Raw genomic sequence first — 25,958 nt, 5'->3', positions numbered from 1 at the left:
CTTTTTTTGATAGGGAGGAGAGGACCTCAGACCAATGTATATTGACCAAGAATAAATGGGTGTGTTTCAATGTTGTTACATCCATAACACCGTCTCCAGTCCTGCTGGAGACTAAGAATTAAAGAGAAAAAGTATTCAGAACCAGGAGTATGGAAACGTTGCTCTACAAAGGAGGTAGCTGAACAGCGCCCCGCAGCGGCCAGCACCCCGCATCAGTGTTCCTTGCACTGGGACCCTGTGAACGACATCTTCAGCTCAGCTCAGCTCAGCACAGAGGGCGGGGGGAGTGTCAAAAGGAAAGCTTTCGACATTTTTAATTCAACACTTTGGACAAGGAACGAACGATTAGTGCTGAAACAGGGAGCCCCCAGAACCAGAACAGGTTCAGAGTGACGCTGGGGGCCGCCAGGTGGCTGAATAACAGTTACAGACAGAAAAGGGAAGTGGGGGACAAAGGCGGCTGGATCGCTCATTTGCCTCCGATGAGCCTGGTGTGGTGGTTGGCTGCCTGTGCTGGCTGAGACGCCGCTACTGGTTACGAGTAGGCTACGGTCCATGTAGGTGCCGAGGTGGGTTACAGTGACTTCGTAATGGAGAAGCCTCCAGGATGAACTCAATCAAATCTAATGAGGCATTAAGAGCCCAAATTTGCACTTAGTTCAGGCAAACCTCTTAGTATAAAGGAGGAAAGGAAAGGCTAGGTGAGTCCCGTCATCTGGCTCACAGACAGATGCTGGTGACCTCGTTAGTATCATCTACCCATTTTACAGGTGGGGAAACAAAGGCTGAAAGAGAAGTTAAATGCACAGCCAGCATTCAGACTTAGGTCTGCTGCCAGAATCAGTGGGCAATAAAAACACACTGGGAAGAATCATTTGTCTGTGAAATCATAGGATGAGATTAGAAGGTGAGCTTCCAGGGCATTTCCCTATCTCTCCTCTCTCTCTCTCTCTCTCTCTCTCTCTCTCTCTCTCTCTCTCTCTCTCTCTCTCTCTGTCACACACACACACACACACACACACACACCCCCTTTAACAGGAATCCTGGGAAATGCATTGGATGGCAATTTCCTTTTGCTTTCATTCTTCCTCTGGGATTCTCTCCTGCAATCTTAAAGCAGAGCGAGCCCATTAACCTTCAGAAGTTAAAACTAAATTTAATATTAAATTTGTGGCATGGGGCCAGCACTGTGGCATAGCCAGTTAAGCCATCATCTGTAATGCGGCATCCCTTACGGGCACCAGTTTGAGGCCAGGCTGTTGCACTTCTGATCCAGCTCTCTGCTATGGCCTGAGAAAGCAGTAGAAGATGGCCCAAGTGCTTGGGCCCCTGAACTCATGTGGGAGACCCGGAAGAAACTCCTGGCTCCTGGCTTTGGATCAGCACAGCCCTAGCCATTGCGGCCAACTGGGGAGTGAACCATTGGATGGAAGACCTCTCTCTCTCTGCCTCTCCTTCTCTCTCAGTGTAACTCTGACTTTCAAATAAATAAATCTTTTTTTAAAAATGTGGCATTGTATTGAAGTCTCACTAGAAGCGACTTTCCACGCTGTCTGTGTTCAGTCGCTTCTGTGCAGACCCCGGGGAGAAGGATGCCCGGAAGCTCCACTTTGCATGTTTCTCTGGAGGGCAGAGCCGCCCAGATAGACACAGGTGCAGGGCTGGCCGTGGAGCTCACATTCTCTGGCTGAGAGTCCGCCTCCTACTCCCCAGTCACAGGGGCCTGGGACTCAGTTTGAACCTCAGAAAAATGACAAACATCTGCCATGGAGTTTTCCCGAAGCTTGTGTAGAGTCCGAATCCCATACTTCGAAAGTGTGAATTCTAAGACTGTCGATGTAATTTTGAAATGAACAAAATGCATGTTTTCCCTGAATACCATTGGCTGGCCAGCTTGGGCGGGGCTGCCCACAGGCCTCAGGAGTCACACACGGCCTTGCCACATGGAGCCCTGTCCATGAGGCTGGGGGAGGCAGAGCAGGGCGGGGTCCGCTCACCACACAACAGCCCCGAGTGCCTTCTCTGTGCGGGCAGGGCTGCAGGGGCCGCGTGAAGGAAATTCAGCTCCATGCGAACACTTTGACAGGGGAGCCCAGAAAGTGGTTTCATAATCAGATCTGCAAACTGAACTCACTCTGCTGCTCCTAACAAGTAGCGGCAAGTCGCTGGGCAGAGGGCCAGAGGGGCCCGGAAGTGGATAGAAGCTCTTAGCAAATCAGGAACAAGTCTGAAGGATGAGTCGGGGCAGGGAAGATAGAGCGCTCAGGTTACGTGTTAGGTTGGCGGTTCCTAGGGTGACAGCACGGTGATGATGATGGTGATGAAGATGAGGAAACGGTAACAGGGAGTAACAGAAATACCGTCAGCCAGAATACCTTGAGCCAGGTGTTAGCTAAGCCCTTTACATAAATGGCCTCAAGACTGTACTTTCGGGGCTAGCGCCATGGCTCACTTGGTTAATCCTCCGCCTGCGGCGCCGGCATTCCATATAGGCACTAGGTTCTAGTCCCAGTTGCTCCTCTTCCAGTCCAGCTCTCTACTGTGGCCCGGGAGGGCAGTGGAGGATGGCCCAAGTCCTTGGGCCCTGCACCCGCATGGGAGACCAGGAGGAAGCACCTGGCTCCTGGCTTCGGATCAGCGCAGCGCCGGCCATGACAGCCATTTGGGGAGTGAACCAACAGAGGGAACACCTTTCTCTCTGTCTCTCTCTCTCTCTCAGTCTATAACTCTACCTGTCAAAAAAAAAAAAAAAAAAAAAAAGACTGTACTTTCAGGCACTGTTTCTATAAAAATGGCCTGGGGCTGTGCTCAGCATCCTCTGACGTAAGGCTCTCCTCCCTGCTGAAGCAGGAACCAGAGTGGCTCCGGTCCACTCGCCAAGACTTCCTCCCAGCGTTTAGGGCACTGCTAACCTTCGCATCTTTAAATTCCCTGCATTGTTTTAATAAAATTTCACTCTTTTTGATCAACTTTTCATTCCATTTTGTTCAAAATCAAAATATTATTTTATATTTTGAGGATCACATGCCTCACTTAAAAAAAAAAAAATCCACTAAAAGACTTTTGTCCCAAGATTATTCTCCCCCGGGAGCTGAAGACATAGATCACATTTCCCTACTGAAGACCCTCAAAGTCTAAATGCCTGTGTGGCCCAGCCTACCCTCCAGTCTCCCCTGAACTGCTCTCCCTCCCACTCCCCTCACTGGATCTCTAGTCCTCAAAACAAGCTTCTTCTGCCCTGGGGCATTTGCACTTGCTGGTCTCACTACCCAGACCAGATTTTCCCTGTGTGCTTGCATGGCTGCCTCCTCACACTTAAGTAGTCAGCGGAGAGGCCCTCCCTGGCCAGAGAGGGCTGCTTCCCGCATTGTCCCGGACATTGCTGTTTATCACAGCATCCAACTATTTCATTAGTTGCACTCACCCCAAAATATATTTCCTATTATGTATTTGTTTTCTGCCAGACTCCTGCACCTAGAATATGCCTACAGAGGCCACTCCCCGGCCTGATTGCACTGTGTCCCCTGAGCCTTGCCTCGCTGCAGATGCTCAGCCTGCGGTTTTTCTTCATTCAGGCTTTGAAGGGCCCTGCAATTACATCTCAAGGCAACTTTGTTTCTTGTGCTGCCGATCTCTCCAGACACATTGTAATGCTTTTGCTGCACTTGGTTTTCTAATGACAACAAGGCCCACTTGTTAATTAAGTCTGGGACTTCTCAGTACTTTCATCTGAAGGTTGAGGAAAAACATGATGAGCATATTATTTGGGAATGTAACCTAACACACTCCTCAAAATAAGCACATTCTATGTTTCCTAAATTTCTGGAAGTGCTATAGTTCAAGCCTTTTATTAACCCTACTAGTGAAAGTTACCATTGTCCCAATTTTATAAATGAGAAGTCTGAGAAAATGATGCAGAAGTGGACTTTCTGCATCTGGGACTCATGACGTCCTCAGAACTCTGAGTACTTTTGCCTCTTGTGGGCCCTCGGGCCACTCTACCGCAGTTCCACCCACTTCTAGAATCCAGCGCAGCTGCCTGTGGATTTGGGTTGCGGTCCCTTTGGAGTTCTTGTTTCCCCCTTGTATTTTTTTTTTTTTTTTTTTGACAGGCAGAGTGGACAGTGAGAGAGAGACAGAGAGAGAAAGGTCTTCCTTTTGCCATTGGTTCACCCTCCAATGGCCGCCGCGGTAAGCGCGCTGCGGCCAGAGCACCACGCTGATCCGATGGCAGGAGCCAGGTGCTTCTCCTGGTCTCCCATGGGGTGCAGGGCCCAAGCACTTGGGCCATCCTCCACTGCACTCCCTGGCCACAGCAGAGAGCTGGCCTGGAAGAGGGGCAACCGGGACAGGATTGGTGCCCCGACTGGGACTAGAACCCGGTGTGCCAGTGCCGCAGGCGGAGGATTAGCCTAGTGAGCCGCGGCGCCGGCTCCCCCTTGTATTTTAACTTGGGGACCTACAGAAAATGTGAAAGAACCGTGCAGTGAGCTCCCATATACCTGTTACATTCAACAGCTGTTAAGATATTTTTATTTAAGGTATACAAATTTAATGCATTTCATATATACAGATTTCAGAACATAGTGACACTTCCCACCCTACCCTCCCTCCCGCCCAAGCTTCCACCTTCCTTCCTCTCTCCACTCCTAATTTTTACAAAGGTCTGTTTTTAATTTACTTTATACTCATAGGATCAACCCTACACTAAGCAAAGAGTTCAACAAATAGTCTGAAGAAGAAAAAAATACTGTTTATCTACAATAGAGACAAGGGCTGTAACAATCATCCAGTCTCAAAATGTCAGTTTCACTCCAATATGTTACATTTGAGATACTCTGTTAGTTACCACAGATCAGGGAAAACATGACATCTGTCTTGTTAGGACTGGAATATTTCATTAAGTATAATGGTTTCCAGTTGCGTATATTTTGTTGGAAAAGAGAGGATTTCATTTTTTTTGTGTGAGTAGCATTCCATAGTGTATACATACCATAATTTCTTTATCCAGTCATCTGTTGATAGACATCTGAGTTGATTCCATATCTTAGCTACTGTGAATTGAGCTGCAATGAATATGGGGGTACAGATAACTCTTTCATATGCTGAGTTCATTTTGTTTGTGTAACTTCCCAGGAGTGGGATTGCTGGGTCCTATGGTAGATCTATTTTCAGATTCCTGAAGTATCTCCATACTGTCATCCACACAGTGGCTGCACCAATTTACATTCCCACCAACAGTGGATTAGGGTACCCTTTTCCCCACATCCTTACCAGCATTTATTGTTGGTTGATTTCATCATGGTTTTGATTTACGTTTCCCTGATGGCTAGTGATCCTGAGCATTTTTTTCATGTGTCTGTTGGCCATTTGAATTTCCTCTTTTGAAAAATGCCTGCTCAAGTCCTTTGCCCATTTCTTCACTGAACTGTTTGTTTTGTTGTTGACTTCCTTGAGCTCTTTATAGATTCTGGATATTAATCCTTTATCAGTTTCATAGTTTGCAAATATTTTCTCCCATTCTGTCAGTTACCTCTTCACTTTGCTGAGTGTTTCTTTTGCATGGCGGAAGCGTCTCAGCTAGATGTAATCCTGTTTGTCAATTTTGGCTTTGATTGCCTGTGCTTCTTGGGGTCTTTTCCAAAAAGTCTTTGCCTATGCCAATGTGTTGGAGGGTTTCCCCAATGCTCTCTAGTAATTTGATGGTAATGGGCCATAGATTTATGTCCTTGATCCATTTTGAGTGGATTTTTGTGTAACATGTAAGGTAGGGGTCTTGCTTCATACTTCTGCATGTGGAAATCCAATTTTCCCAGCACCATTTGCTGAAGAGACTGTGCTTTCTCTAGGATTGATTTTAGCTCCTTTGTCAAAGATAAATTGGTTGTGGGTGTATGGATTGATTTCTAATCTGTTCAATTGGTCTGCATATCTATTTTTTGGCCAGTACCAGGCTGCTTTGATTATAACTGCCCTATAGTATGACTTGAAATCTGACATTGTGATGCCTCCAGCTTTGTTTTTGTCATATAAGATTGCTTTAGCTATTCCAGATCTCTTGTGTTTCCATATGAATTTTAGCATTGTTTTTTCTAGATCTGAGAAGAATGCCATTGGTATTTTGATTGGGATCACATTGAATCTGTAAATCGCTTTTGAGTATGGACATTTTGATGAAATAAATTCTTCCAATCCATGAACATGGAAGATTTTTCCATTTTTTGTGTCTTCTTATCTCTTTCTTTAATGTTTTGTAGTTCTCATCATAGAGATCTTTGACTTCCTTGGTTAAATTTACCCCAAGGTATTCAATTTTTTCTGTAGCTATTATGAAGATCTTAGAAGTTCTTTCTCAGCCATGGCATTGTCTGTTTATACAAAGGCTATTGATTTTTGTGTGTTAATTTTACATTCTGCCACTTTACCAAACTCTGTTATGAGTTCCAATAGTCTCTCCATGGAGTCTTATGATTCCCCTATATATAAATATAAATAGGAGGCCGGCGCCGTGGCTCACTAGGCTAATCCTCCGCCTGTGGCACTGGCACCCTGGGTTCTAGTCCCAGCGGATTCTGTCCCATTTGCTCCTCTTTCAGTCCAGCTCTCTGCTGTGGCCCGGGAGTGCAGTGGAGGATGGCCCAAGTCCTTGGGACCTGCACCTGCATGGGAGACCAGGAGGAAGCACCTGGCTCCTGGCTTCAGATCAGCACAGTGCGCCGGCCGCAGCGGCCATTGGGGGGTGAACCAATGGTAAAAGAAGACCTTTCTCTCTGTCTCTCTCTCTCTCACTGTCCACTCTGCCTGTCAAAAAAAAAAATATATATATATATGTATGTATACATATATACATATATATATATAGGACTATTTGACTTCTTCCTTTCCAGTTTGTATCCCTTTGATTTCTTTTTCTTGCCTAATGGCTCTGGCTTAAAGTTCCATGTTAGCCCATGGTGGCTGCAATGCTCATCTTCACTGCTGTAGGAACCACACAAAGGAGCTGTGCAGTCCTCGGTGTGAGCAGCTCTCGCTGCAGTGACCTCCCAGGCAGTCGGGGAGCTCTGAGCGTGTGGAGCCACGCACAGTGCTTGCCCAGAGACCCGGCCACACCCTCTCCTGCAGTCACAGAGTCCCACAGTCTCAGCACACAAGGCTCCCACAGTCACGGGGTGCAGAGGATCCGCTCCACCCCGCTAGCTTGGCCTGTCCACAGAGAGGCTGAGACGTTCCCAGACCCAGCTGCCTGTGGGTGCTCCACTTAGGCAGTTTGAGCCCTGGAGCCTGGGGTGTGTTGAGAGGCTGGGGGCACCTCACAGTCCTGTGTCAATCCTCCCAGACTCAAAGTCAGTGGGGAATGCCGATTTTTCCCTCTGCTAGAACACATGTATTCACAAGAGCTGCTGGTCAAATGTTGCCTCTCCCTGCCAGTTGCTAGGTGTGCGCACCCGAGCTGCTGCCCAGTACTACTGACAAGATGGCGGCTTGTTGGAGATGGCGCCATGGCGCAGTAGGTTAATCCTCCACCTGCGGCACCAGCATCCTATGTAGGTGCCAGTTCTAGTCCCGGAAGGAAGATCTGTCTCTCTGTCTCTTCCTCTCGCTGTCTGTAACTCTACCTCTCAAATAAATAAAGTCTTTAAAAAAATAAATAAATAAAACCATGGCGGCTTGTACCAGCCAGTTGCTGGGCACACGCTAGAGCTTCTGCAGCTGCTGCTTTTGCCCAAAATGGTGCCTGCCCTCTCAGCCTGTTGCCAGGCACCATTGTTGGGAGAGAGAAATGTGCTCCCCCTCCCCTTTTTTTAAAGATTTATTTAAGTATTTCAAAGTCAGAGTTACACAGAGAGAGAAAGGAGAGGCAGAGAGAGAGGTCTTCCATCCACTGGTTCACTCCCCCAGTTGTCTGCACTGGGCGGAGCTGCGCCGATCTGAAGCCAGGAACCAGGAGCTTCCTCTGGGTCTCCCACGTGGGTGCAGGGGCCCAAGGACTTGGGCCATCTTCTACTGCTTTCCCAGGCCACAGCAGAGAGCTGGATCAGAAGTGGAGCAGCCAGGACTCCAACTGGCACCCATATGGGATGCCGGCACTGTAGGCAGCGGCTTTACCTGCTAAACCACAGCGCCAGCCCTTGCCCCCTTTTTTTCACTGGGTCAGCAAGTATCCTATCCCCCTCGGGGCTGCAGGCCAGACTCACGCCATGCCTTCCCTCCAGCTGTATCACCAGCGGCCTGGGCTGCGGCAGTCTGATCTCACCTTACTCTCCAAAGCCGGCGTTTTCTCCAGCTCTCGGCTGCTGGGGTCGTGCGTTGTGTCCACGCTCTTGCTGTGCGTCTGCACCCTCCACACCAGTGCACTGCGTTCCGCTTCTTCTGTAGAATTTCCACTGGGTTTTCCCTGTAGCTCTCCCCTGAGAATGTGCTTCCTACTCTTTTTTACTCTTTACCCTTAGCCTAAAGCAGTACGTCGTTCCCTATTCCTCCATCTCGGAATCTCCAGGCTGTTAAGATTTTGCCACATTTGGTTTATCCTTTCATCCAGCTAGGTTGTTTTTTTCTCTGAACAGTTAAGAGTAAGTTGGACCATCACAGTCTGGCTTAAATACATCAGTGTGTATCTCCAAAAATAAGGATATCCCTTATCACACCCAGAAAATATATTCTTTATAGTACATTGTCTACTATCATCCCAGTAATATCTCTTATACATTTGAGTCAGGATCCAATCACATATCAAGCATTGTACTCAGTAGCCATGTTTTTCATAACACAGACTTTTTTTAAAAGTTTATTTATTTATTTGAAAAGCAGAAATACAGAGAGAGAAAGAGAGCAAGCGAGCACTCTATCCACTGGTGCACTCTTCAAATGGCCCCAATAGCCAGGGCTGGGCCAGACCGAAGCCAGGAGCCAGAAGCTTCTTCTAGATCTCCCACATGGGTGCAGAGACCTAAACTCTTGGGCCATCTTCTGCTGCTTTCCCATGTGCATTAGCAAGGAGCTGGATCATAAGTGGAGCAGCCAGGACTTGAACCCATGCCCATGCCCATCTGGGATGCTAGTGCTGCACCCACTGTGCCAGCCCCAACACAGACATCTTGGACAAGTCCTATCAAGCTCTTTTGTAGAATGTCCCACTAGGTGTATTGTCTACTTGCTTCCCCATGCTCAGATTCGTGTTCAATACTATTGGCAAGGACCCTGAGTAGTCAAAAATGGCACGGCATCAAAAGGCAATGTTAGGGGCCGGCACTGTGGCTTAGTGGGTAAAGCTGCCACCTGCAGTGCTGGCATCCCATAAGGGTGCCGATTCAAGTTCCAGCTGCTCCACTTCCGATCCAGCTCTCTGCTAGGGCCTTAGAAAGCAGTAAAAGATGGCCTAAGTCCTTGGGCCCCTGAACCCGTATGGGAGACCTGGAAGAAGCTCCTGGCTCCTGGCTTCGGATCGGTGCAGCACCAGCCGTGTGGCCATCTGGGGAGTGAACCAGTGGATGATGGAAGACCTCTGTCTGTCTCTCTGCTTCTGCCTCTCTGTAACTCTGCCTTTCAAATAAACAAATCTTTAAAAAAAAAAAAATTTAAAAGGCAACGTTATTCTGGCCCGTTATCGGTGATAAATGTCATTTGGTTCAGATAGCGCTCTCAGATTTCTCCCATTTTCCTTCTGTTACACGTAAGTGATCCCGAGGGCAACTTTGAGCCGATGGGTATCCTGCCCAAACTTCCAATGGTTCTAAACACCCATCCATTGTCCTTATTTGAATCAGATATATAGGAGGCTGAAATGTAGCTAATTGTACCTTCCTTCTACATTTCTTAACTGGTCTTCTCAAAAATCTACTCTTTCCACCCCCTTTTATCTATGTACTCAGCCCTTTCATTTATTTAAGGTTTATTTATTTGAAAGGCAGAGAGAACAAGTGCAGGGAGAGAGATCATTCCACCGGTTCACTCCCCACATAGCTGCAACATGCAGGGCTGGGCCAGGCTGAAGCCAGGAGCCAGGAAAACAGAACTCGTCCAGGTCTCCCAAGTGGGTGCAGGGGCCCAAGCACTTCAGCAGGGAGCAGCTGGGACTCAGACACTCTGATATGGGATGCAGAAATCACAAGTGGCAGCTTAACCCACAATGCTGGCCCACACACAGACCTTTTAAAAAATTCAATGTGTTGGGGTGGGCATTGTGGTGCAGTGGGTTAGGTCCCCACCTGGGACATCTGTATCCTGTATGGGAGCGCCAGTCCAAGCTACTCCGCTTCTGGTGCAGCTCCCTGCTACTGTGCCTGGGAAGACAGCAGAGGACGGCCCAGACATTGGGGTTCTTGCCAACCACTTGGGAGACTCAGATGGAGCTCCAGGCTCCTCGCTTCAGCCTGGCTCAGCCCCAGCTGTTGCAGGTATCTGGGAAGTGAACCAGCAGATGGAAGCTCTCTCTCCCCCCTGCCCTCTCTGCCTTTCAAATAAATAAAACTTCTTTAAAGTCAGTTAAAATAATCCATTTTGTCATCTTTTCTGGTGACACTGTCCAAATGTGGCTGACAGCGCCCCCTTCAGGCTGGCCTCGTGTCCTCTCGGCAGGGCTCCATCTCTAAGCATTCATGTGCTTTGGAAACCAGGTTCACCTGTAGAATCACCTTTTCTTCCAAAAAATGCTTCTGTCAGTGGGGAGTGGAGAATCGTAAGCAGAAGGCAAAGTCTGGGCGCTGCGTGCTGACTGCCACTCAGTCGCCTCGGCTTGCAGGCCCTTTCTGCTGAGAGAACGGAGGAATTACGCATTTTCTAAAAAACACAAATTCATACTGATACTTCAGTTTCCACCCCGATTCTTCCTCTCTTCCCATTCCATATCTCAGCAGTCTCCGCCCACAGAAAGAACCTTTGTCCCCAGTATGAACACACGGATGCATGTTTACTTGGTCTATCCTACAACAACAGAAATAGGTTCAGGAGCACTGCAATAAACCAGTCCACCACCACCAGCTTAGTGCAGGTCAGACTTCCCTGTTCTCACCCCTGCAAAGCTCCCAAAAGATAGTCAAAATTCAGTTGAGTTTTTGTCGAAGTGGTTAAGTTCATTTGAAATATACTTTATACATTACTTAATATAGGCCCATTGTTTAAGTCAACAAAGAAAAAAACTAAAACAGGACCCAGGACTCTGAGAAACAGAAGCAAGAAATAGTGTTAGCGCAGGAACTCAAGTGACTGCGACCTGTATCCCAGTGGCCAGTCAACAATTCAGTAAAGCATTTTTTATTTGAAAGGCAGAGTGACAGAGAGGGAGCGGGAGGAGGAGAGAGCGAGAGAGATATCTTCTATCTGCTGGCTCACTACCAGTGAGGCTGCCGCAGTCAAGGCTGGGCCAGCCAAAGCCAGGAGCCAGGAACTCCATCCAGGTCTCCCACATGGGTGGCAGGGGCCCACGTACTAGGGCCATCCTCCACCTCTTTCCCAGGTGCATTAGCGGGGGCTGGATTGGAAGGGCACCAGCCAGGACTCCAACCAGCATGCACATATGAACCCCAACACCAGCCCCAGTCAACAAGTCTTAATACTGAGATCTTGCCCGCTAATATTGGACTTCTTAAATCATAAAGGAGTAAGAAGCGGTTCACGGTTCCACTGATGGCTTCCCTCTTGCAGAGCACCTGCGGAGTTCAGTGATCGACCGGAAGGACTTGATCATCAAGAGGATTAAGCCGAAGCCCCAGCAAGGTGACGACATCACGGTGGTGGACGTGGAGAAGCAGATCGAGGCCTTCCGCAGCCGCCTGGTCCAGATGCTGGGGGAGCCTCTGGTCCCCCAGCTCCAGGACAAAGTTCACCTGCTGAAGCTCCTGCTCTTCTACGCTGCGGACCTGAACCCCGACGCGGAGCCCCCTCACAAGAACCGGGGCAACCCCATAGGGCCTGCCAAGCACTGACCGCCAAGTGCCTCCTGGACTCCAGCCAGCTCCTTAGAAGCTCCAGCGGTACGGAAAGCAGTCAGAAATCTTACCAGACCAAACGTAGTTCACTTATCTGTAGGTTGTAAGAACTTTCTACTCTTTGGTATAGCTCTCTTTTTTATATATAATCCTGTCCTAGCCGATTCTCAAATATGGCTTCAATATACAAGGTGTATATATTTTTAATAAATTATTTATCTATACTTTTTTTGGAAACAGGTAATAGTATATGCACTGTCTGTTTAACATTTCCACTCAAGATGTGAGAAAAGAGCCCTTTTGCCGAACAAACTTGATACACCAATGTTGTGTCATTCAAGGTCCTGCCACCTGTTTCTGGAACAAAAGCTGTTGTTTCTCCCCAGTGGAATGGACACTGTGTTAGACCTGTTGAACTGTGGCCAGTCTGTTAAGATCTAATGTAATGAAAGGGGTGGGGGGGAATAAAAGGCTCGAGTGTGAAACAAACCACCTGATGTTAAAAGGACACAATAAAAAGACAACAGTTTTTCAAAATACCAAGTTCCCCATGTTCAGGCTCCATGGGCTGGGGCGGGGGAGGGGGGAGCAGGAGGTAACTAAGCTGAACAGGACAAAAAGGCGGATACCCACGTCTGAGAAAGTAGGAAGGATTTATTGTCAAAACAAGAGCTCTTAACAGAAGAAACAAATAAGTTAATTGTCCTGGTGACTGCGGACTCCAGGCCTCTCCCGGGAAGGGCAGCTCCTTCCGGGAACAGGGTGCTACCCAGACAAGGAAGAGTGGGGATCTGAGAGCGTGTGCGACAGTGACCAAGCACGTACCCCACGAATTCCTTTCCTCCATGATATGCATTGCCCAAACATATGAGGCTCGTGTTGGTGAAAATGCTTTTGTATGGAAAAAACTGGAATTCAACACACACCCACACCAGTGCCCACACAAGTTTTGGACCCTGACCAGGGTAAGAAATCAAGATAAGGCGACACTCCTTTCACGGGGACTCAAGTTGAGGGTCTCACTGTACTTGTCTTCCCTACTGAAGCCCGACATCCACTGCTCTGCACCCAGCTGGCACACCCGATTCGCTCCCTTTGGTGGTTAAATCCATCTCTCTGCGAAGTACAAGGGGAGAGCTGCAGGCCTAGCACTGGATGTAGAAAGCAGCAGCACACCGACTGCACCAGCTCGCCGGGCACAAGCAGACAGGCGGCAGGGCACGGGGCTCCGTCAGCTCTACCTGCGAGCAAGGAGACTCCAACCGCAAAGACATCACAGAGGGCCGCCCGCCAAGTCTGGCTTTCAACTGTACGCGGCTCCCCATGCTGGCCAGGCTGGAGCACAGTGAGCACTGCCAGGCCAGGATCTGCCAGGCCCTGCTGACAGCACTCCGAGAGCCCAGGAGCCTGGGGTCTGGACGGCACAATAACAAGGACAAATGACACAAACACAGGTTAGCGGGGTCCCTCATGTGTCACTCACTGCTCGATGGGTCCGCCTAAAGCAGTACAGAATAGTCTCTTCCACACAGTGAGAACAGACTTCGTACTAACATTTCTCATAAACCGATTCTGTCTCCAGCTCTCTCAATGGGTTTTGTAAAACATGCCTTTCCTATGTCAGAGCTGAGGTAAAGGGGGCTGGGTGCTAGAAGCCCTCGATCCACAGTCCCTGGGACAGAAAGCTCTAGAAGCCAGAGGGTGTGAGCACGTTCAAGTCCCGGGGTTTGAGGTGATGGCTCCGCGCCGGTGGCTTCTTCCCCTCCATCACCGGAATGTCCATCTTGGGCGGCTTGAAGGTCGCTGGGTCCTCAGCCATCCGGGTGGCCTGGGCACGCATCAGTTCCATCGGCGAGGGCTTCTGGGCTCCTCTGTAGGCCTGGACAGCGAAACCTCCTACACGAGAAAAGCAGAGAGCAAATGACTGCAGAGCACCAGGCATGCCCCAGCCTGGAGCACGACGCCTAAGATGCCGGGGCTGGGCTGCTTCGGTGCTTGTTTCGAAGGAGCTGCCTTACCAGAATCAGACTTCTGGAGGGGTCTAGGCCCAAAGAGGCTCCACTTCTCGGCAGAGCTTCTGTCCTTATCCCCACCGCCAGGGTCCAGCGTGCTAGGATTGGGGCCGGGTAAGGCTGCGGAGGAGCCCGAAGTGAACCAGCCTCTGGAAGAGAGAGTAAAACCATCCTAACACGTCCTCTCCCTACACCTGCAGCAGGGGCTCAGGCCAGAGGAACAGCCCGCCACTAGTCCCGACCGCACTGTGGGAGCACCGGGGGCGCCCCGAAGCCCAGGGGGCACGGGAAGGCTCACCTGGGCCCCTGCTTAGGGGAAGAGTGGGGGCTGCTGCTTGGGCTGGACTGGGCTGACGCAGGCCTCTCTTCTCTCGTGAGCTCTCCACTCTGCAGCTTCAGTTTCTGTCCATGCGGGTGAGAGGAGGGACACTGTTGAAACGAGAGCGATGGCACAGCGGCCACAGAAACAGCTCCGTGCACACAGAGCGCCTGGGTTCCCGCGCTAACTTCCAGCACGGGGGAAAGCATGCACGGGGAATCATTTGGGATCCCATGAAAAACAGTCTTTCAGTTTTGCCACACACACACTCATCTCCCCGCCATTCCGCCCCCATCCTGCAACACCCCGAACACCCAGCCAGAGCAGCACGGTGCTTTCCCACAGCCACCCTGCCAGCAAGTGGACAAGCCGGAACTCAGGCTGGAGGCCCTCCTGGCCTTTAAGCAGGGTCTCGAGCTCTTTTCGCCCTGCCTCTGCTCCGTCCAGCCCCCACCATCCCGTCTCTGAGCCTGCCCATTCGCCGCCTCCTCCCCTGGGACCGCAAGCCACTGCGGCTCTTCGCACCGTACACACCCATCACTCCATGGACCGCAGTCCGGGAAGGAAAGACAAATCCCCTCCGCTACCGTCCGCACACTGCCGCCCCTACCCGCCCTGCCTGCTAGGCCTCTGCTTTGCCCAGGCTGCAGCCCCAACAAACGCTCACTCGCGAATGTTCTCACTCCACAGCAATCCGTGTACACGGACATGGCGTTACACACCAAAGCGACTCCCGTCCAGCCTTGCCGTCCCCGGGTTCCACTCCTGTGGCCAAGGTGCAGTCAATTCCACCATCAAACACGGCAAACTGCTCGGCTGCAGTTCTGACAGTTCTAGTCACGTGTCAGAGACACAGTGCCCCTCTCTCTCTCGTCTGAGAGCTTAAACGGGCCGCCAGCCCGGCCTTGAGCCCCCACGGCGGCGGTTTTTAAAGACGACCTGCCAGAGTCCCTGGGACGCTCACTACAAAACACAAACGGCCACAGTTCTCTGTACGCTCAGCCGTGGGTTGCCAGGCCTGCACTGGTCCCCTCAACCGGAACACATGCTGCCTGCTCTCCTGGCCAGGCCATCATGAACAAGGCGGGGCGGAGCCGCCCCTCGCCCACAGTCCCACTGTCCCTGCCCCCTTCGTGCCCTTCCTCTGCCCCCCTCAGGAGTCCCCTCAGGAGCCAGACTCTCAGAATACTTGAGAAGGAAGAGCAAAAACCCAACCGAAGGCTGCGGTACTAAGACGCTAACGTCGGCCTGGGGCCTCACTCTCCCCTGCGTAAGGCAGAGTGGGTGCAAGTGCTCCCTTAGCGAAGCGGCCACGCGCCTTCCGGCAGGCGGCGCTCCTCCCCCAGAGGAACTCCTCGGGGACTTTTCTTCATTCCAAAACCTTGGCTAGCAATTACACTCTCACCGAAGTCAGTCTCCAAATTCTAGAAATGACGGCAACCTCGTTCAAGTTCCACATCCACATTTTTTAATGGAACATAGAATAAGATGTTCGTTTCCAGCTACACCACCCACCCCGCTGAGACTGCCTGATTGTCCGTGCAAAGCCCGTGGCCCTGGCGCGGCCAGTGATCCACAGTGAGAACTCACTCACATCACACCTGCGAGCTGAGAGCCAGAGGCAGGCAAAGGACGGACGGCGCTGCACGGGCAGCCGGAGACGCAGACTTCCCGGGGAAGGACGTGGCAGCACAGGAGGGACTCCCCCAGCGCCGAGTCCTCTGTCCAGTTCTCCTCCCACCCTGCTCCACGGCCACCAAGCCGCAGAGCTGCCAGCTTCTACCCCGCGGCGCATGCCCAGCCGGGAGGGGTGCAGGTCTGTGCTGTGAGGGTTCCTGAGAAAGCAGCTTACGTGGAGCGCTTCTGCCACTCGCAGGTACTTGTTCTCCTCGGTGGTGAGGCCCTTGTGGGGTGTGTAGCCAGCGTCTCTCAGCCCTGCCTGCTGCTCAAAACGCTGAATGCTTTCCTGGGTCTGCTCTGGGAACAGAGGAGAGGACGGTCATGCCCGTCCCCCTAGCCCATCCCAGGCCGGGGAAGACACGCACCGGAGGCCACACGGATCACCCACGGAGCGGGGCCCCCAGAACGGCCGCTGTGGCTCCCTGGCTACTGGGACGTGGCCCTCGCGGCAAGCTCCAGGCGCACGCTCCTCAGCTCCCACCCACGTGTGCCCTGTGACACCTTCCCTGGATGTACAAACGCAACGTGGAGAAGGCAGCTGACACGAAGACGCCGTCACACTTTTCCAAATACCAAGTTTTCTAAGATTCACCACCCTCACAAAAGCCTTCGCCAAAGAGAAATGGGCCACGTTCTGGCCACGTGGCACCACGGTACTGACCACATTCAAACCACAGCCACTCTGCCTCAAATGAGCCGCATCTGCCGACTGCGTGGCTGGCATGCGAAGGCCTGGCCCGCTGCACACACGCCTGCTTGGTCTCACCGGCTCCCCTCACCATCAGGCGGTCAGGGAGACCGGGCGATGAATGACAAAGAATTTTTGCTGACTCCCTACGCTAACGGCACGAAACGCCCCGACAGCCAGGACCCTGGCAGCTGGGAACCCCGGCTCCAGACACGGGAGGCCCTTTGGGACCGAGGCTGTCCTCTCCCGAGGAGGTACCGCCCCCCGAACTAGGCACACAGAAGACGAAAGCAGACACTGAGTGAACTGCGGGCGCCAGGCCAGGATCTGACACGCAGCCGGCTTTTAAAATATAAGGTGATGGCAACACGCACAGTGCACGACAGGATTAGCTGAGAACAGAGTGGCATGTCTGCCTCTCTGCGATAGGAAAACACGCGTGTGCGTGGAAGAGGACGAGGCCCCCCGGGATCTGAGAGCATCCTGTCCTCGGTGCCAGAGCGAGCTGGACCCCCGTCACGTGTTCTCAGTACGGAAAGGCTACCGCGCTCTAAGAACACGTCCCTGCAAAACACAAGCAGGAGCTGCTGACTCGCGGGTGCGCTCGTGGGTGAAGACGAGGAAACCAGAGCCCGGGTCTGGACTTTGGTTCTTGGGGGAATTCTTCAGAAATTGCCCCAGAAAAAGCCTGGGGAAGATAAACACGGGCTTGGACTCCAAGACCAGGCCCACCTGGGGAAGGTCCGTGGCCCTGACCCCAGGCCCACACACCTGCTGACTAGCAGAGCCCCGCCTTCCCACAGCGGCCGGAACGCCGTCCAGAGGGCGGGAGGCCAATTCTCTCATTACGAGGTAAAAAAACCAAGCCAGCTCTCCTATGGCAGGCACACTCGGACCACAACTGAGGCACAAGCCTGGCCCTCTTCCTGATGGACCAACGCCGAGCTGTTTCATTAAAAAACAAGGACAGAAACACAGGGCAAGCGCTGAGCCTGTGGGTTGCCCTGTGCAGCAGAGCCTGGGGCAGTAACAGTGGCAGCTCCCAGCCTCTCAGCCCTGACGCCTGCCAGCATGGTGGGGGGCATTTTATAAAGGGGGCCACAGTCTCCAGTGTCCAGTCACTCGCCCACAACTGCAGCAACAGATACAGGAGAGAGAGATCGTGGCACCGAACCAGCAGCATGCACCCAGCCCCGACACGCTTCGTGTTCCACATATCTTCCATCCCAACGGAGCGCCAACACGGGGCAGGGGGCACCCGGCCGCCACCGCGACCCCTGTGAGCACAGCCAGGGCCCACTCTGCTCGGAAGGCGGGGCTTACTTGTGATCAGAGAATTCATGATGACGCGGGTAGCTTTAGCCTTCACCACGGGCACTTTGTCCATACTCTCAGTGGATGCTGACAGAGTCCCGGCAGGGGCCGGCGCGCTGGCCTCTCCTTCCTCCGCCTGTTCAACAGAGGACAGGGAGCACTGGAGCAGGGAAGGGGAACCACACCTGAACGGAGGCCTCTGGGGCGGAAGCTGCTGAAATCTGGTCGCCTGTGATGGAAGGCAGCACTGGCCGTGTCCACAGAGTGAAGACAGCCTCACCCAGGGGGCCACACGTTAGCACGTCCCGTGCGGAGCTGGAGCTCACCAAGATGGCAAGCAGGAACCGGAAGCTCTGAGGTCTGCTTCCTGCCCAGCCCAGCCCCAGGCCCTCGGCCACACTGTACTCCATCCATCAGAGCACTGGCTAAGTGGTTCTGGAACTTCCTGAGTGGAAGACCACCTGGAGGGCTTGGGAAAGACATTCTGGGGCAGGACCCAAGAATGTGTGTTTCTAACAAGTGCTCCGCTGACCTGAGCCTGCTGGCCCTGACAGCACACTGCAAGAACCACTGCTCCAAAGGCTTAGGCCGTGGCCTTTTAAGCCAAACCAACAAACAAATGGATTTAACCTCTAGTCTTTAACATGCAGAGCTGGGAGAAACCCCGGGTTTATTCCATGGTCTGTGCCATCCCAAAGGGACTGAGAAGACAAAGGGTCAGGAAGAAGGGTCAGAAGTCCTGCAGCACTGTGCCCTGACGACACTGCCCAGCCGTGGCCTCACGCGGGTACAACCTGAACCCCTGTCTCCGGCCGGGCAGGTGGCTGGGGCGGCCTCACACGTCAAAGGATGCGAGGGATGCCCCTGTGGAGCCTGCCCTCCGTCTCTGAGGGAACAGCTACTTGACCCTCCGCGGCCGCCGCAGGGGGCACACAGGAAACTGTCAGCCCACTCTGCCTAGGGCGGCCTTTAGGAACACAAAGCGGGCGCCGCCCTCAGGAGCACCATCGTGGGAAGTCCTGCGCATTTCCTGGTCCCCTGACTTGGCTGCTTTGCCATCACAGGCCCGGGGCTTTACTTTCACTAACTGTACACGCAATGCTTCCTCCTGACAACTGACTGGGTCAGGTTTCAATAGAAAATTGATATAGGAAACTCCACCCCCAGAGCTGTCAGCGACATCTGCTTAGGAAGGAGCTCCATGTCAGAAAAAATGAGGGGGACAAAACCTCATTAGAAAGAATCAGCGTGGGGCTGGTGCTGTGGCGTTGCGTGTAAAGCCGCCGCCTGCAGTGCCGGCATCCCATATGGGCGCCAGTTCAAGTCCCGGCTGCTTCACTTCCGATGCAACTCTCTGCTATGGCCTGGGAAAGCAACAGAAGATGGCCCAAGTCCTAGGGCCCCAGCATGTGCATGGGAGACCTGGAAGAAGCTCCTGGCTCCTGGCTTTGGATTGGCTCAGCTCCGGCCTTTGCAGCCATTTGGGGAGTGAACCAACGGATGGAGGACCTCTCTCTCTCCCTCTTCCTCTGTAACTCTGCCTTTCAACTAAATAAATAAGTCTTTCAAAAAACAAACAGAGTTGTACATAGGACATGGCTGTCCTCAGTGAAGTTGGGCTGGGGGCCAGAAGTCATTACAGCAGCTACAGGATACCTGCTTGGACCAGCCTGCGATCTTCGGTTTCTGACTCTCCACGAACACCCCTCCGATGTCAAACAGCGTTCCTGCCCCCGCCCCCACTGTCCAGGAGCATTCCCACGGCTGAGATGGAAACTCCGTGGCTCGGGGTAACGCTGTGTCTCCAGGGCCACAGCTGGTCCGCCCACCTTTTGGGGTTCACACCCCGGTCTGTTAAAGCAGACCCTCATAGTTTCCACTTCCTCTGAGGCCCCGAGCTAACACAGTTCAGAGCTGGGCGAAACTGCAGGTGCAGGAGAAGCGGCTTTGCCCGAGAAGGGGGCAGCAATATAACCTTTCTCGTAAGCGTGGAGGTGGGAAGGCTGGGGATGACAGTCCTTGCTGTCAGGAACCGTGACAGCTGCCTGCACAACGGGGCTGTGCACAGGGTGTGCGTCGGCCAGCACCTGCAGGGGACGGCGACAGGGAGTGGCCTCTGGGCAGGGGATGGAGAAGGAGCCCACTCTTCCCTGAGTCACAACGCAAACACCGGGCCGGAGCACACACAGACACGGTCCCTGCCCTCGAGAGGCTGCCAGAGGGGCACGAGGCAAGGCCACGATCCTGACAAGGTGCGCGGCTCAGAACTCAACCAGGAAGGCGACAGCAGTTTCATCAGGATGGCGAGTCAGGCAAATCTCCCTCTGCAGGAGACATGTCTGAGCTCAGGCCTGCAGGCCAACGCAGCGGGAGCAGGGGCGGGGGCTGAGAGCGCAGGATTGGGGGGGGGGGGGACAATATTCCAAGCAGCTGGGACACCTGCCATGGCTGAGGCACGAGACACCCAGAGGGAGCGGCTGCTGCCCAGGGCTGGGGGGCTCCAGAGCACAGGGGAGGAGAACGGTGGGCATGTCCGATACCCCAATACCGTCAGTGGGGTCAGGTACCTGGGCGAGGTGCTGGTACTTGCGCTCTGGAATCACTGGCTTCCAGGGGATGCTGCCCATGTCCGATGGGGGAGGAGTCATGGGCGCGGGGTCCTCGAGGGCATCGTCATAGCTGAATGCCCGGCGGCACATCCCGATGGGCAGGGACATCTTGCCGAGAGGCCCACTGGGCTCAAGAGCTAAGGACAGAGACAGCAGTGAGGAGGGGTCAGCCCATGACACGCATGACAGTGGCTGTCAATCACCATGCAGGATGGGAGCTCTCACGTCCCCCAGTGTAGATCTGTGACAAGAGCAGCCTGGACACCCAAGGAGGGCACCCTGCCGACCCGTTCTCCGCACAGCACACTCAGCAGCCCTGACCCATCATGGACTAGGAAACCGGAAGTTCTACTTCAATCTATCTGGCAAGGTCACACAACTTGGAAGGGGAGTTTGCAATCAAAACCTAAACTCATCCGACTGCGGGGCCTCTTCTACTACATCCCCTCACTGCAGGACTAAGGCCCCCCATGCATGCTAGGAGGATGTCAAGTTCTTGACCCCACTGAACAAGGAAAACCAAGAGGTCGAGTGATCTGCCCAGGGTTAAACAGAAATTGTCTCACTGGGGTCCAGGTCCACCTGAGGCCTCACTGCCAACCCTCTGCCTCCCTTACCCCACCACAGAAAACAGCAGCCCCCCCAAGAACGACTCAAACACCAGTCTGTCCAGCGTCCCCTCTAGCTTCGGGTGTTCTGCATGATTTAAGTAGCAGAGCCGACCCCGAGCGCAGACACTGAGGACAGCCACTCTCACGGAACGCTGCCGTCACCAGAAGCACCTGCTGGAAGGGCCCGTGGTGACCAGGCTGCCAACTCAGCTGGGCCGGTCGAGGAACAAGGTTCCCATTGTTTGCTTTGCTAATCCTTTCCCGTCTGAACTCCCGTCCAGAGTCAAGGTGACATTTTCCCCGCTGTGACGATTATATAACCACTCTCCAAGACAGCAGCCTGCTGGCAGTCAATCTACAACCCCAAAGACTTCACTTCAAAGTGAGCGGACCACTTCAAAAGCAGCCACCATTACTACTATTACCATGAATAATAATTACTCATACATCCATAGAAACACAGAGAAGATGACTGGTCCCCAGGCGCTGAAGTAGGGAAGTGAAATGAGCCCGCTAATGGGTTTCCTTTCTGGAATGATGAAAAGATTCCAATTAGATTAGTGGTGATGGCTGCACCACCATACCACCATGTGAAGGTACCACAAACTCCTAAACTGTTCACTTTAAATAGGAACACTTTGGGGCCAGCCCCGTGGCACACTAGGTTAATCCTCTGCCTGCGACGCTGGCATCCCATATGGGGACCGGTTTGAGTCCTGGCTACTCCACTTCCAATCCAGCTCTCTGCTGTGGCCTGAGAAAGCAGAAGATGGCCCAAGTCCTTGGGCCCCTGCACCCACTTGGGGAGACCCGCAAGAAGCTCCTGGCTCCTGACCAGCGCAGCTCCAGCCATTGCAGCCATCTGGGGAGTGAACCATCGGATGGAAGACCTCTCTCTATTTCTCTCTCTCTGCCTTTCTTCTCTCTGTGTAACTCTGACTTTCAAATAAAAATAAATCTTAAAGAAAACAATATACACACATAAGACTAAGTATTTTCCTTGCTATGCACCCCTCATCTAACCCTCATCACACAGAAATTCTTCCCACTGTCCAGCTCAAGAAACAAAGGCGTAGATCTTCAGTGACGCCACTGGTACCAGCCAGCAGGTGTGGGTGGGAACAGGAGAGCAGACCTCACTCTCCTGCGACACATACGCTGCTCACACGGTAGAAGAGTAACCTATGGGGCACAAGCCTCTGGCTCAGGAGCACAACAGGGAGTTCGTGGCAATCACAGCGACAGTGAAACACTAACACACAAGCTGGTGACGTGAGAGACCAGACACAGATCTACACTGGGGCACGGGAGAGACTTCTATAATTCACCTAATCTAGGACCAAATTCAAAACATCTTAATGACTCCCCAACAGCCATCAACAGCCTTCCTAAAAATGATGAGTCATCCAGGGGCTGACACTGTGGCACAGTGGGTTAAGCCACCGCCTGCATCCCACGTGACAGCCAGTTCAAGTCTTGGCTGCTCTGCTTCTGATCCAGCTCCCTGCTAATGCACCTGGAACAGCAGCAGCAGGTGGCCCAAGGTCCCTGGGCCCCTGCCACCCATATTGGAGACCCAGATAGAGTCCTAGGCCCCTGGCTTCCACCTAGCCCCATCCTGGCCATTGTGACCATTTGGGGAGTGAACCAGTGAATGTTCTTTGTCTCTCTGTCTCTCCTTCTCTCTTTTTTTAACTCCCCTTTTCAAATAAATAAACCTTTAAAAAAATACATTTTACTAGAAAACATTCCTACAAAGAGAGACCAAATAATCTTTGGGGCAGGGAGCGCGGGGGTGGGGAGATTAGCCTGGTGGGTAACACAATACCTGGGATGCCCGCACCCCAGGATCCTGCTAATGCGCACCCTGGGAGGTGGCAAGTGACGGGGTTCGAGTAGCTGGGTCCCTGCCACCCATGTCGGAGACCCAGGTCACGTTCCCAGCCCCTGGCTTCAGGCTGACCCAGCCCTGGCTGTTCGGGGCATCTGGAGAGTGAAGCAGCTGATAGGCGATCTCTCTGTCTCTCTACCTTTCAAATAAGTAGACAAAAAGGGTTCTGGGCAATAAATGCATACTCATCACTAACTTTTTTTTTTTTTTTGGACAGGCAGAGTCGATAGTGAGAGAGAGAGACAGAGAGAAAGGTCTTCCTTTTTGCCATTGGTTCACCCTCCAATGGCCGCTACAGCCGGCGCATCTCACTGATCCGAAGCCAGGAGCCAGGTGCTTCTCCTGGTCTCCCATGGGGGTGCAGGGCCCAAGCACTTGGGCCATCCTCCACTGCCTTCCTGGGCCATAGCAGAGAGCTGGCCTGGAAGAGGGGCAACCGGGATAGAATCTGGCGCCCCAACCGGGACTAGAACCCGGTGTGCTGGTTCCGCAAGGTGGAGGATTAGCCTGTTAAGCCACGGCGCTGGCCTTTTAAGTCACATTTTAAGAAAGTTTGTTTAACCTTCACAACAACTCTAAGAAAAAGGAACCATCATTTATCTACACTAAGAATCAGCAATGAAGTGATTCAGATCTAATGAAAAACTCCATCCCCTTCCCATGGAACAGGACAAGGCGGAATGAATGACTTCAGTAACCCAGAAGTCACTGCCCTACACAGACCCTACACGGACCTTGTGCCTCTGTCCAGACCTCGTCCTGCCCTTTTCCCCAAAAGACAGGCAAAGTTTCCTCACTTTGGGAAGAAATCTGTCCCACCCTTGAATGAAATGGCTGCTCCTTTTAAGTTACAGTTCGGGTTCACACCACGGCTGGGTGGAGAATACGACAGCATTTAAATGATGCCTGGCAGCTGAGTCTAAGTACTGGCGAAAGAGTAATCATTAAAAACATATGGTCCGGATGGAAGACCTCTGTCTAAGCCCACAACACTCAGACTGGACAAAAAAGCAGTAAGTTTACCAGGCATTTCTGGGTGTCTTGAAGCCATTGAGACTGGGATCCGGGTGCTTTCTCTATATAGAATTCCAAGTCCCTGCCACCTAGTAAAAAACAATAAAGGGCATTTCTCTCAGTCAACACCACAGAACAGCTCCAGTGATGACAGGCACACAGAGTATTACGGCTTGTTGACAGGCTCAGACATACACACAACAGCCAATGAGTGACACGCATGCCAGCAGGGGTGGGGGGGGGGAGGGGGGGGAGAAAGGCCAAGGTTTCTCACACCCCTGGTTGAGCTTATCACCTGTTTGATGACAACAGGACGCCACACCTGGTGAAGTCGCCTTACCCCAGTGAAGTGACGTGACGACTATGCGGACAGACAGATGTTAACGCGGAGCATTTTCCGGCGGCTGCCAGGGAGCCAGGCTTCCCAGGAGCCCATCCAGAGGTTCTGGTAAGGACACAAGGCAGCGTGGGTACAGCTGTCTGCAAACCTCCCGCCCCCAACAACCTTTGCAAGAGGCGCTCTCCGCACCGCCTCTTACACTTGACCAGGGACCAGGCAGCCACAGCATTCGAATCCACTCTTAATATTTATGGCGTTTTTATTCAAAGCGTTATGTTTTAGCCTTGCGGCGACACTGCAGAGCAGGCATTATTTCATCCGAAGTTTAAACAGAAAAGAACTCAAAATCAAGGGATTTGCCCAAGGTCACGGGCAAGCGGCCCGTTTACAAGGCTCTTTCGCCCCGATTGCACAGGGGAGGCAGAAGAAGGCCCTGAGAAACCCGGGGTTTGCTCACCGCCCGGCTGCACTGCCCTCCAGCCTGACCGAGCTCCGGGAGAGCCCAGTCGGGCAGAAAGCACCCTCGAGCCGGCCTCGCGTCCCGGGAGCATTGCCGCCGCAGACGCGGCTCCCGCTCCTTGCCCCGCACCCCGCCCTCCCGCACAGCCCACCGGCCCGCCAGCATCAGAAAGGCCAGCCCCCACCCCTCAGCCAAGGCTGAGGAGATCTGCGCCGGGGCTGGCAGAAGCCGGAGGCGCCCTCAGGGGAGGGCAGGGCGGGGCTTGAGGGACGAGGGGTGTGAGGACAAGACAGTGGGGGGTCCCGGACCAAGCCGGCCCTGAGCCGGGGACCCAGGGGCATCAGGAGAGAGAAGCCGCTTTCGTGACACTCCAGCCATGGGGGCGGCAGAGACAGGGGCGGTGCGGCCGAAATCTGAGAGGCCCGGGGACCCCCAGCACCGGCTTGGCCGAGGGGCCGGCGGCGCGCCCCTCCCGATGCCCCGCGGACGCCGCCCAGGTGGGCCCAGGGCCGCCGTCGGCTCACCGGTTCTCCCGCTGCCGCGAAGCCTCCTGCGGCCCGAACTCCGCCACTAAAGATGCTCCAAGGACCCAGCTATCCTGAGCGGCCGTGGCGCAGTCCAGACCCAAGCCATGGTAAGCGCAGAAGCAACAACAGACGTCCCAGCGCGCACCAGGGATCAAACACCAGCGCCGGCAGCCTGGGGGGATAAAGCCTCTCGGGATCACGGCTCATCACGCGAGACTTGGCCCGGGAGGTGTTCGGGGCATGCCGGGAGTTGTAGTCTCAGGGTCTGCCGGGCTGCACGCCATTAGCTGCCCTGGGGGTTGCGTGGGATTCAGCTCGGTAGGCGGGATCCGCTGGGTCCTGAAGGAAACGCCATCCTTGCTGTCATCACAGCATCATAGTTGCTATCAAAGCTCATCTGCGGAGGGCTGTGGGGTGCAGGAAATGGGGGTCACAGGTCAGCATTTGGCCTCTGAGGCTTTGCTCATCCCACTAGAGTGCCATTACTGGCCTAGGGCTCTGGGGTGCACCACGGATCAAGGTCTTTTATAAATTCCGCAACTTGGCCTGCGCCGTGGCTTAACAGGCTA

At 53.2% G+C, this 25,958-nt stretch overlaps 2 protein-coding genes across 4 annotated transcripts in view; one reads left to right on the top strand and one right to left on the bottom strand.

The window, feature by feature from the left end:
* The window catches only part of SIMC1 (SUMO interacting motifs containing 1), a 93,930-nt gene extending 81,544 nt beyond the window's left edge, over nt 1-12,386 (top strand). Inside the window, exon 10 of the mRNA XM_062188663.1 lies at nt 11,641-12,386. Within this exon, the coding sequence (XP_062044647.1) occupies nt 11,641-11,921 (281 nt within the window). The 3' untranslated portion in view covers nt 11,922-12,386. The remainder of the gene's footprint in view (nt 1-11,640) is intronic.
* A 172-nt stretch (nt 12,387-12,558) lies between these two features.
* Nucleotides 12,559-25,591, bottom strand: KIAA1191 (KIAA1191 ortholog). 3 transcript variants are annotated; one of them, XM_062188665.1, is made up of 9 exons: nt 25,387-25,591; nt 24,358-24,507; nt 24,072-24,151; nt 20,505-20,683; nt 17,947-18,073; nt 16,108-16,232; nt 14,235-14,338; nt 13,943-14,085; nt 12,559-13,820 (listed from the first exon to the last, which is right to left on the bottom strand). In XM_062188665.1, the coding sequence occupies exons 3-9, from the start codon at nt 24,097-24,099 to the stop codon at nt 13,612-13,614; spliced, it is 915 nt and encodes a 304-aa protein (XP_062044649.1). In that variant the 5' UTR covers nt 24,100-24,151; nt 24,358-24,507; nt 25,387-25,591; the 3' UTR covers nt 12,559-13,611. The 3 variants fall into 3 exon arrangements, with proteins under 3 accessions (XP_062044649.1, XP_062044648.1, XP_062044650.1); XM_062188664.1 differs by having other exon boundaries at nt 24,403-24,507; XM_062188666.1 differs by lacking the exons at nt 24,358-24,507; nt 25,387-25,591 and adding an exon at nt 21,605-21,686 and having other exon boundaries at nt 24,072-24,147.
* Nucleotides 25,592-25,958: the final 367 nt, after the last annotated feature.

The sequence above is a fragment of the Lepus europaeus genome, chromosome 4 (assembly GCF_033115175.1).
Source record: "Lepus europaeus isolate LE1 chromosome 4, mLepTim1.pri, whole genome shotgun sequence".
In the NCBI taxonomy this organism is placed as follows: domain Eukaryota; kingdom Metazoa; phylum Chordata; class Mammalia; order Lagomorpha; family Leporidae; genus Lepus; species Lepus europaeus.
This window is presented reverse-complemented; position numbering and strand designations above follow the sequence as displayed.